The sequence below is a fragment of the Pogoniulus pusillus genome, chromosome 3 (genome assembly GCF_015220805.1).
Source record: "Pogoniulus pusillus isolate bPogPus1 chromosome 3, bPogPus1.pri, whole genome shotgun sequence".
Lineage (NCBI taxonomy): Eukaryota > Metazoa > Chordata > Aves > Piciformes > Lybiidae > Pogoniulus > Pogoniulus pusillus.
In genome coordinates, this window is record NC_087266.1 from 7,501,447 (window position 1) to 7,513,608 (window position 12,162).

A 12,162-nucleotide genomic window follows, 5' to 3' on the forward strand; every position below is an offset into this window, starting at 1 on the left:
ACTCTTGGATGATATCTGTAACATGAGCTATGGAGTTATGTTCAGAAGTCTAATACAGGACATCTGTACTGACTACTAAGAAAATTTATTGTTATTTTAGTATTTACTACATTTGTAATGCTCTTGTAGGATAAGTAACCAGATTTAAATTTCAGCTTACATATGGATTTAATATTAGGAGATGTTGGTGTTTTTGTAGCTTTCATTTGCAATGTTATGTTTGAGATGTAATTCTAATTTTACATTTTCAGTGTGTCTTAATTTGATCAGTTTATGATTGCTTCATAATTAATCACCAAAGCTGTAAAGATGGGAAGTTTAAATCTTGCTGGTTAAATTGCCTAGGTTGCTATGAGTTTGCAGCATATAACAGGCTACATGTTGATCTCGATGTGGCTTAAGCTGATTTAGGCAGATGTGAGTGCCAGCTGCAGATGTGAGTGCCAGCTGCTTGCCCCTGCCTATACTCAGTCCTTGGGAGGGGAACATAGTTCAGGTCTGTGTTTTGCTTTTCCTGGGCTTCTCTGTGGCAGCAGAAGACACATGGCAGTAATCAGAGAAAAAAGCAGGACTCTGCAGTGACTGTGTAAATTGATGTTATCTGGAAATCATAGAATCATCCAGGTTGGAAGAGACCTCCAAGATCATCCAGTCCAACCTAGCACCCAGCCCTGTCCAATCAACTAGACCATGGCACTAAGTGCCTCAGCCAGGCTTTGCTTCAACACCTCCAGGGACAGTGCCTCCACCACCTCCCTGGGCAGCCCATTCCAATGCCAATCACTCTCTCTGCCAACAACTTCCTCCTAACATCCAGCCTAGACCTCCCTTGGCACAACTTGAGACTGTGTCCCCTTGTTCTCTTGCTAGTTGCCTGGCAAAAGAAACTAACCCCACCTGGCTACAGCCTCCCTTCAGGTAGTTGTAGACAGCAATGAGGTCACCTCTGAGCCTCCTCTTCTCCAGGCTGCACACCCCCAGCTCCCTCAGCCTCTCCTCATAGGGTTTGTGTTCCAGGCCTCTCACCAGCTTTGTTGCCCTTCTCTGGACACATTCCAGCACCTCAACATCACTCTTGAATTGAGGAGTCCAGAACTGGACACAGCACTCAAGGTACAAAATAGTGCTTGAAGCTTCAGCCAGAACTGAAAGCATGGCCTAGTGACAAGCAAACCTGCATGGCAAAATGTGCAGGTGTCATGAAGACTTTAACTATAATTTGAAGTGTAGCATTTTAAATTTGGTTCAATGCAGACCACTGGTATCATATAAAATAAACAAACTCTTGCATGTGTTAGCAATAAATATCCTGGACCCTGTAGCATATATTAGCTATATATCATTTTTAATTTGACATGATAGTAATTTTGCAGGTGGTTTGTAGTTCTGAAGGGAATGACTATTTAAAACCTCAAGAACAAAGCCCTGCATAGCATTTTTGTGGGCTGAAATTCAATGAAGTTGGCCTGTTTTACGTGTTTGGGAAGTGCTTCACTCTGATGTAACATGGTGATTTTGAAGAAATGTGGAAAACTTTCCTCTGTGTAAACAGAATTTTCTGTGTGAAACAGTTTTAAAGTGTTTGAGGGAACATGATGGAAGTCCACGCTAGCTGAAGTTGGATTTGAATCCATTGGTATAACTTGAAGGTGATGAAAACACCAACAGAGAAAGGTTGCACTTGTCCAGAAGTGGGCATTTTAAGTACAGGAAGTGTGTTACTGAAGTTGCACTGGTAAGCAACCCAGGAAAGTTAAAGAAGAGGAAAAACAAGGCAAGGCACCTCAATAACTCATGCAAAATATAGGACAAAACCAGCCAATAAATGCTTCTTTTCATCATGCAGTCAGCACAGTGTAATTCTGTATTGAGTCTATATGCAGATGTAGTTTGCTAGGCTGTTCTAAGGTTTAATACTCCACCAGCCCACAGAAGAGTTCTCTCCCTCTTCTCCCAGGCAACCAGCAATACAACAAGGGGACACAGTCTGAAGTTGTGCCAAGGGAGGTCTAGGCTGGATGTTAGGAGGAAGTTGTTGGCAGAGAGAGTGATTGGCATTGGAATGGGCTGCCCAGGGAGGTGGTGGAGTTGCCATCCCTGGAGGTGTTCAAGCAAAGCCTGGCTGAGGCACTTAGTGCCATGGTCTAGTTGATTGCACAGGGCTGGGTGCTAGGTTGTACTGGATGATCTTGGAGGTCTCTTCCAACCTGGATGATTCTATGATTCTAAGAGTTGAGATTGAAAGGCATCTCTGGGGCTCAACTAGTGAAACCTCACTTCTCAAAGTGGAGAACGTTAGTCTGTGCTTAGTCTTTTGCAGTTGTGAGGACTGCCAAAGCTAGACCAGACTCCAATGGGCAACCCATTCCAGTGCCTGACCACTCTCCCAGTCAAAAGGGTCTTTTTTAACCTTGAACAGAATTTTGTGTACTTGTGCCCATTGTCTCCTCTCCTATTATTGGGTGCTGCTGGGAAGAGTCCAGTGCAATATCTTAATTACCCCTATCAACTGGACATTTTCTGGCCTGAGTGTGTATGCATATGAAACACATATCTGTATCCAGATGAGAATTTTCAGTGTCATGAAACCTGTTCTCAAGGATCTTGCCTATTAAAACATTAACTATGTTTATTTTCTTTGTACACAGTAATGTTGGCAAGGTATTGGTCAAGGACAGAACTCTGCTATGAGGACAGACTGAAAGGGTTGGGGCTGTTCAGTAAGGAGAAGAGGCTGCAAGGTGACCTTCTTGTAGCCTTCCAGTATCTGAAGGGGGCCTACAGGAAAGCTGGGGAGGGACTTTTCAAGCTCTCAGGTAGTGACAGGAGTAGGGGGAATGGAGCAAAGCTGGAGGTGGTGAAATTGAGACTGGATGTGAAGGGGAAGTTATTTAGCATGAGAGTGGTGAGAGCCTGGAATGGGTTGCCCAGGGAGGTGGTTGAGGTCCTATGGCTGGAGGTGTTTAAGGCCAGGCTGGCTGAGGCTGTGGCCAGCCTGATCTAGGGTAGGATATCCCTGCCCATGGCAGTGGGGTTGGAACTAGCTGATCCTTGTGGTCCCTTCCAACCCTGACTGATTCTATGATTCTACCACAATTAGCCTTGTATGAGTTAGAGCCTGTTTTTGTCTAAAAGGCAGAGAAACTCGAACTGTTTCATTTTCTGCGTGCCTGAGCACTGTGAAGAATTACCTCTGACTGTGTGACTCCACTTCATGGCTAATCACTCTCACAGCAGGAGGGTATTGAGTTTTTCTTGTGTTCTGCCTTAACTGCAGGTCTGTCTTAGCCCTTGTTCTTGAGCAGAGGCAGGCTGGGTGTTTAATTGGAGCTGGATGTCTGCATCTACAATTGATTAATGTTTTGGGTTTATTTTATAGGGAATTTTCTACATTCCCTGCTTCAAAATGCTCTTTGCAAGAAGGCATTCTAGTTGAGGAGCAATAGGAAGCCTTTAAAACAGGGATCTCTTTGATCCACTTGGCTTTTTTTCATTCAAAAAGTTTTAATTGGGCAAATTCTTGACTTTGGAGAATTTTTCTTCGTGACAGCTTTCTTTAGGACTGTTGGAAAAGTGCAATAAACATAATGACAAATATTCTGTGGTAATCAGAAATCAACAATAAAAATCTGCCAAATAGCTGTTAGTTGTTCTTTGAAAGCACAGCAATGAAAAATCAAGGCTTCAAAAGTCATCCAAGCTCGTGTCCAGCCAGCCAGAGCTAATGTAGAAAGACTTGTCCTGCTGAGGTCCTGCTGATTTTCTCAAGAGGCCTCAAAAAACAAAGCAGATCTAGAAAACCAAAGGTCCTCAATCTCCAGCTGTCTCGGTATTGAAGTCATGGTTGGGGAGCTTAAAGCTGAACTACATCAGGAAGTGGGAAACAAGCTGAAAATGCAGCAGTGTCACCTTTAATTCATTTCTTCTGGTGTGTTGTCCCCTCTTTGGCAACTTGTCACTGAAGCCGTTTGGTTTTCCATTATTGGACACCATCTAAGTGTGCCCTTGCAATGTTTAAAGGGGCAGAGACACCAAGTTCGATCTTCCCAGGATGTTAGGGGCTGGAAGGGACCCAAGGAGATCATCGAGTCCAACACCCCTGCCAGAGCAGGACAATGCTATCTAACACAGAGCACAGAGGAACACATTAAGTCTTTAGCTTTTATGCTTTCTTTGTGGTAACAAACACACTGGTAAGTGAAAAATATGGGGGGGAAAGCTGCTAAAGATACATCTAATGGTAATTCTCAGACTATAAATACGATGCTCACACCCTTGATTTTCATGCACTGTCTTGGTGGTTACAGGACATGGGCTCATTAAATTCAGTTAATTTGGGGGCATTTAGTTTGGGTTCTACTACTGAGCGATAACTACTTTGAAATGAGCTGTCTTTAAGGAAGCTTCATCTTCTGCAATTCTGTTTATCCCATTTAAATTGTAGGTTACAGAAGCTATTTTTCCTGTGTCTATACTCAACAGTTGAGTCCATGGAGTTATCCAATGGGATATGGGATGTGGAAATGCTGGAGTGTGTCCAGAGAAGGACCACGAGGATGCTCAGAGGGCTGGAGCAGCTCTGCTATGAGGACAGACTGAAAGAGTTGGGGCTGTTTCATCTGGAGAAGAGAAGGCTCTGAGGTGACCTTCTTGTGGCCTTCCAGTATCTGAAGGAAGCCCACAAAAAAGCTGGGGAGGGACTTTTTAGGCTATCAGGTAAGTGATAGGACTAGGGAGAATGGAGTGAAGCTGGAGATGGGTAGGTCCAGACTGGAGGTGAGGAGGAAGTTGTTCAGCATGTGAGTGGTGAGAGCCTGGAATGGGTTGCCCAGGGAGGTGGTTGAGGCCCCATCCCTGGAGGTGTTTGAGGCCAGGCTGGATGAGGCTGTGGCCATCCTGACCTAGGGTAGGGTGTCCCTGCCCATGGCAGGGGGGTTGTAACTGGCTGATCCTTGTGGTCCCTTCCAACTCTGACTGATTCTGTGATTCTGTGTGGAGGGGGAAAAAAAATCCTTTATTTAAATGCATGCTAGAGTACAGAAAAAACAAAAGACTTGATTTAAAAAAAAGAAGTGATTTGCTTTATTTTTTTTTTGGTGATTCATTCTGAGTATTTTATTTCAGGAAAACAGTTTCTCATTCGAGTGGTTTGACTTTGCTGCACCGTTCTTCCTCTTGCAGTTATTACTAAGCCAGATCAATAGTTTGTTTGTTTTGTTTTAATTCAAGAAAGGTCAATCCTCCCAAATAATTTGATGTCACTGTGGCCCTGAGGTATTGTACATAATTTCTGTGTAGATATGTTTTTGTGTGTGCTAATTTTCCCTAGTTAGTTACTTTTTAAAGTGAGAAGGCAGCTGTGTGGCACCTAACAGTGATATTTTCCAGCTGATCATTGAGAGTTTATGTTTTACAGGCTGGGATATGACTTAGAGACCTGGGAGTGCTGGAAGGAACAGAATAGGATTGGAGGTGTCTTCTCATTGCTTCATGTCAGAATTGCCTGGGAGTTTTGTGTCAGAAGGTTGATTAGTTTTAGAAACAAGCCTGGACCAGCTCTTCCAATGTGATATGCTGTAAAATTGCTGCTCTTGGCACTTTTAGGAAGGCAATGGTAAGGTATTGCTGCTTCATTTGACATTTACTTATTTATACTTCATTCTCTCAAGCTCTGTAAATCTTGGAAAGCAGTGAGCTCTCCTCAGTAGCTTTAAGAAAGGCTGTTTGGCTGTTTTGTGTCTCCATTCTGGTGTTTTATAGATTTAGGTTTTTTTTTCTTTCCTGTGGTTAAGAAGTGTGGCCAGCAGGCTGAGTGAGCTGATTCTCCCCCTCTGCTCTGCTCTGATGAGACTCCACCTGGAGTACTGCGTCCAGTCCTGGAGCTCCTATTGCAAGAGGGATGTGGAGATGCTGGAGTGTGTCCAGAGAAGGGCCATGAGGATGCTCAGAGGGCTGGAGCAGCTCTGCTATGAGGACAGACTGAAAGAGTTGGGGCTGTTGAGTCTGCAGAAGAGGAGGCTCTGAGGTGACCTTCTTGTGGCCTTTCACTATCTGAAGGGGACGTACAAAAAGGCTGGGGAAGGACGTTTTGCGATATCAAGTAGTGACAGACTAGGGGGAATGGAGCAAAGCTGGAGATGGGTAGGTTCAGAGTGGACATGAGGAGGAAGTTGTTCAGCATGAGAGTGGTGAGAGCCTGGACTGGGTTGCCCAGGGAGGTGCTTGAGGCCCCATTTGTGGAGGTGTTTAAGACCAGGCTGGATGGAGCTGTGGCCAGCCTGATCTAGGGTAGGGTGTCCCTGCCCATGGCAAGGGCGTTGGAATTAGATGATCCTTGTGGTCCCTTCCAGCCCTGACCAATTCTAAGATAATCCAAAAAAGGGAAGAGACTCGAGAAATGTGTTTTAAGAGAACACATTAAAGGTGCCTGACTATTTGTGCCTATATGGAATTTGTGAATTAGAAAATCAAGGGTTTAATTTTCTCTTTTATTCTTTCATGCTCTTCTGAGACTGGCAGGTGCTCTCTCTCTTGGCTCAATTACCTTCCACATATGTCAGTTGTTATCATTTAATCGTGATCATACAACAGCAACTTAACATGAATCTACATAATCTCTTGTTTAATAACACATGCCAGTGTTTCTTTTGATCTTATCTATCTAGAGACTGCTGGAGGCTTGCTGGCAGAAAAAAAATCACAAGCCTTTTAACAGCTTAAGTGGTGTAGGTGTAGCTGAATTGGCCAAGTGCCCAATCATGAACTGACAGAGCCTTTTCAACATTTTCATAAAGCCTGTCAATTTTGAAGCATCAGCAGCAATGTTGCCTTGCTTGGGATGTTACCTAACTTCAACTAGAAAAATAATCATTATGCAGATGACTGAGATTCTGATGAGCCAGCATGTAGAATCATAGAATCAACCAGGTTGGAAGAGACCTCCAAGATCATCCAGGCCAACCTAGCACCCAGCCCTGTCCAGTCAAGTAGACCATGGCACTAAGTGCCTCAGCCAGGCTCTCTAACTGCTCTCAGGATAATCCATTGTTCTAACCCCCCAAAAAACCAACAGTGTAGGAGTTGGGGGAAAAGTGATGAGGGAAGCAATAATAAAAACACCCCCAAATGAGCCCCCAGGCTCTCTCCCCAAATCCACAGTTGGGACAGTAGAGAACTGAGATGAAGGGTGGAAGAACAAATAGAAACTAATTCTGTGCTCAGGAAAACCACTTGCCAAACCCATTGCTGATATTAATCTAGTAGTAAGTGGCTGTTACAGCTTCCTCTGCATCAGGTCAGAGTGTAAGTGCTGTTTATAGTAGTGAACTCTGGCAGGACAGCTGGTACTATTAGCAGCTCATGAGTTGAGGGCTGAAGCTCTGCTCTTTGGTCTCATGAAGCTGAAGATGTAGCTGTCTTTTGTAAGAACTTCTGTGTCAGCTAATGGTGACTAATTCCATCAGATACATATTTACATTGCTAATTTCTTGCCTGGGGCATTCAATAACAATAGAAGATAACTGCTGACATTAGTAAGAGTGATCATCAGATCAGATTTTAAGGGGCTGAACATAGCAGAACATGGCACCTGTTTTCACATAACTTCTGTTTATACAATGCCTGATGTCTTGTCTCATTATTCAGAAAGATTCAGTGGTTTCCAGTGTTTAGCAACCTCAGAATTACAGAAAATGTTACACTTCTTCACTAGATATTTATCCTTAGCAAAGCACAACGTATTGATTTTATACAGCTCATGATTAGGAGACTACAGTTTACATTAATGTAAAGTGCAGGTGCAAAAGAGACCATACAAGCATAGAATCAGCCAAGTTGGAAGAGACCTCCAAGATCAGGCAGTCCAACCTAGCACCCAGCCCTAACCAGTCAACTAGACCATGGCACTAAGTGCCTCAGCCAGGCTTTTCTTCAACACCTCCAGGGACTGTGACTCCACCACCTCCCTGGGCAGCCCATTCCAATGCCAATCACTCTCTCTGCCAACAACTTCCTCCTAACATCCAGCCTACACCTACCCCAGCACAACTTGAGACTGTGTCCCCTTGTTCTGTTGCTGGTTGCCTGGCAGAAGAGACCAACCCCCACCTGGCTACAGGCTCCCTTCAGATAGTTGTAGACAGCAATGAGGTCACCCCTGAGCCTCCTCTGCTGCAGGCTGCACACCCCCAGCTCCCTCAGCCTCTCCTCATAGGGCTGTGTTCCAGGCCCCTCACCAGCTTTGTTGCCCTCCTCTGGACATGTTCTGGTATCTCAACATCTCTCTTGAATTGAGGAGCCCAGAACAAGCAAGAGTTGATGACTGTTTGTGATTTGCACCAATATATAGTTATGGTGCTGTTTGTGAAGCTCTGTGGATTTACAGTTAAAGCTAGCTTGTTTGGGTTTTTATATTAGGGCAGTTAATAGGTATGGAAAATTGGAATGGCTTTTGAGTAGAGAAAGTTTTTCCTCATGTCTGAAGTAGAGATAAATCTGATGAATGGCTTGTATACTCTAGAATCTAGTGGAGAATATCCCTTCCTACCATCTAATACAATAAAAGATACAGCTACTATTCACCTAGGTGTGTAAAGGTGAAAGGATGCTTATGACCTCTATCAGCAGAGACAGCAGTAAGAACTTCTGTTGGCTTGCTAGGTGTACTTTAAAAAATAAATAGTTTGTTTTTCTTGATCATGTGTTTTAGGAGTAAATATTTGTTACTTTTGTATTATACATGTAAGAATTTCCTCAGACATTAGCTGACAGTTCTTTTTCTTCTGCAGTACATAGACATCAGGAACTAGGAGTGGTGACTTTTATCTGCAGTGGATGATGAAAAGACATTGGACACTGGAATGGGCTGCCCGGGGAGGTGGTGGAGTTGCTGTCCCTGGAGCTGTTCAAGGCAAGGTTGGATGTGGCACTTGGTGCCATGGTCTAGCCTTGAGCTCTGTGGTAAAGGGTTGGACTTGATGATCTGTGAGGTCTCTTCCAACCTTGGTGATACTGTGATACTGTGTGACACTGTGATTTAACTCTCATATGTATTGTGACTTGATTGCCCAAGAAGGTGATGGTTTTCAGGCTTTGTGGATATGCTTGAAATCAAGTGCTGATGTGCCAGGGATTAAAGCAACCAGAAGTCTCTCACCAGTTTTGTCGCTCTTCTCTGGACATGTTCCAGCACCTCAACATCTCTCTTGAATTGAAGAGCCCAGAACTGGACACAGTACTCAAGGTGTGGCCTGACCAGTGTTGAGTACAGGGGAAGAATAACCTCCCTTGTCCTACTGGCCACACTGTTCCTGATACAGGCCAGGATGCCCTTGGCTCTCCTGGCCACGTGGGCACACTGCTGGCTCATGTTCAGCTACTATCTACCAATACCCCCAGGTCTCTTTCTTCCTCGTTGCTCTGCAGCCACTCTCTTCCCATAAGCCTGTAGTGCTGCTTGGGGTTGTTGTGGCCAGAGTGATATTCTGGGCATATCGTTCTCATTAGAAACAAGAAGGTTGTCATCTTCTTGTATCTGTTCCTGCAACTGGAAAGTTTCAAGGTCTGTGTGTTGCCAAGTGCAATTTGTTGTCCATGGATCATAAATCAAAAAGTGACAGCCTGAAGAACGAAATCCCCAAAGAGACTTCCTGCTTACTAGATTATGAGGCTTGAATTCACCCGATGTTTAGAATTAATATTTCTGTAGGCTTTAGTATTTTTTCCTCTTTCCTTAGTTTGTTTTAAAATCTAAAATAGGTGCTGCATGTTGTACTGAGAATGTTACCAAAAAAAATTACCCTGCAGAAGGGAGGAAAAATGAATAATAGCTTGTTTTGAAAATAGCTTATTTTATGGAGCGTGGTATTTGCCTCCTGTTTCTTGGTGCTATTGTAAGACAATCATCATTATTCCCACACTGGCTTAGGCATTTTGTGTGAATCAGACTGGTTTAGCTACATATCTTGCTGTCATTCACCTTAAATGTTGGAAGAGATGGTGTCAAACCTGACCAGAGCTTTTCAAGGAGGTGTTAAACACCTCTGATAATGGAAATTCCAGTCTCACAGGGGACTCATTCTGGTACATGACTACTCTGTAGAGAGAGCTCCTCTGCTGGGACATGTGGGCTGGGGTGAGCAGCACTGGGTAGTGTTGTGCCAGGTGAGTTGATGAGATGGGGAAGGTTTACGGTGGCACAACCTGACCTTCAAAATGTGGTGCAGCACTGGGGAGCTGTACCTGTATGCACCTGCTGTCCAAGGATCAGGGAGGCAGTGAACTATTTGGGGTGGAATTAAACATCCCTCAGGTTTCTACAGCTCCTCTGGGTGCCACAAGAGTCTGTTGCTCTGCATCTTGTTTGGTTGCTCTGCATGCTGTAGAAGTGGCACCTTCTTCACTGTGTACCTTCATTCCTGAGTGTGTAGGGGGTGAACTCTGCCTCTTTATTCCTGAAGATCTCCAAGACTGGCTGAGGCACTTAGTGCCATGGTCTAGTTGATAGGATAGGGCTGGGTGATAGCTTGGGCTGGATGATCTTGGAAATCTATTCCAACCTGGTTGATTCTATGATAATGTCCACTCTACCTTGTCTTTGCTGTAGATTTAGCCCTGTCTTCCTCTTTCTATCTTCATAAGACAGATTTGTCAGTAAACAATACCTGTATGAAAATAGTTGTCATGTTGGTCATTTGTGCAGTGTCTGCTATGTCTTGCCTCCTTCTCTTCTGAAAGTCTAATATTTTACTGTGCTTTGTGCAACATTGCATCACTGGTGCCTATTTATTTGTGATCTATGGAATTTGCCCTACCTAGGCAGTTGTTTCTTATCATGGCTTTTGTCCATGTGGTTCCTCCTGCCAACTACTTCTTATTTATTTTCATCTAATTTCATCTTGTTGACTTTTCATTGAAGGCCTCTAAAGGAGTTTTTGAATTTGTGACATAATCTCTGTTTCATCATTCAAATCATTACTGAAGATGGAAGCAAAACATCTTTGATGGCCTCAGTTAAAATACCTTTTAGTATGATCATAGAATCAAACAGGTTAGAAGAGACCTCCAAGATCATCCAGTACAACCTATCACCCATCCATGTCCAATCAACTAGACCATGACACTAAATGCCTCAGCCAGGCTTTGCCTGAACACCTCCAGGGATGGCGACTCCACCACCTCCCTGGGCAGCCCATTCCAATGCCAATCACTCTCTCTGACAACAACTTCCCCCTAACATCCAGCCTAGACCTCCCCCAGCACAACTTGAGACTGTGTCCCCTTGTTCTGTTGCTGGTTGCCTGGCAGAAGAGACCAACCCCCACCTGGGTACAACCTCCTTTCAAGTAGTTGTAGACAGCAATGAGGTCTCGCCCCTGAGCCTCCTCTTCTCCAGGGAAAACAACCCCAGCTCCCTCAACGTTACTCACAGGGTTGTGTTCCAGGCCCCTCACCAGCTAATACAGATAATACAGTGTTTACATTTCCATTCTATTGCTATATTGTCTTAATTCTGCTGTTTTATTGTTATCACTTATTATTTTATTCCAGACTATTTGAACTGGTATCATTTGCTGTATCTGTTGTCCACTTTACCCTCCTTTGGATTTCATATGGTTTTTAGCTTCTGCAGCAATGGTTCAAAGTCCACTTCTTTTTGGTGGATCCAGACAAGGTTTCTACTAACTGTATAAATAAAGTATAACAGTTGTGAAATCTTTATGGTCCAGAACATGCAGTAGCAGTGTGATGTTTTTATCTAATAACACTCTCTCCCTTTCTTGTAGGTCCTTTTGTTCTGCATCACAGCTGCACTGTTCATGTTCTTCTTCAGGTATGTTAACAATATGTCTAATTATGTTTGCAAAACTTATCTTAAATGACATTTCTGAGAGCTCACTTGATTTTTTTTAATTAATCTGAAAATGTGTATATTCTTGACTGAAGCTTTCTGAACTGAATAGAGTGACTCCATGGCAATAAAACCCCCAGTGCTGTGAACATAACTGGGCTAAAAAGGGATATGCTGAGTTAAGTGCTTTAAATCTTCTGGGGATTATACTGATTACTTAAGGAACCTCCTCTCATTTCATAATTAAGTCCTTAGAGATCTAACATTACGTAGGATGAAAACAGCTGGATTTTTTTAATGTATGTTTTTAATAG

General features: G+C 43.6%; 1 protein-coding gene across 5 annotated transcripts in view; it reads left to right on the plus strand.

The window, feature by feature from the left end:
* TMEM135 (transmembrane protein 135) overlaps positions 1-12,162 on the plus strand; it is a 217,105-nt gene that overhangs the window by 126,485 nt on the left and 78,458 nt on the right. For all 5 annotated transcript variants that reach the window (XM_064169637.1, XM_064169659.1, XM_064169648.1 and 2 more), the window contains one exon: positions 11,784-11,830. In XM_064169637.1, the coding sequence (XP_064025707.1) occupies positions 11,784-11,830 (47 nt within the window). The remainder of the gene's footprint in view (positions 1-11,783; positions 11,831-12,162) is intronic.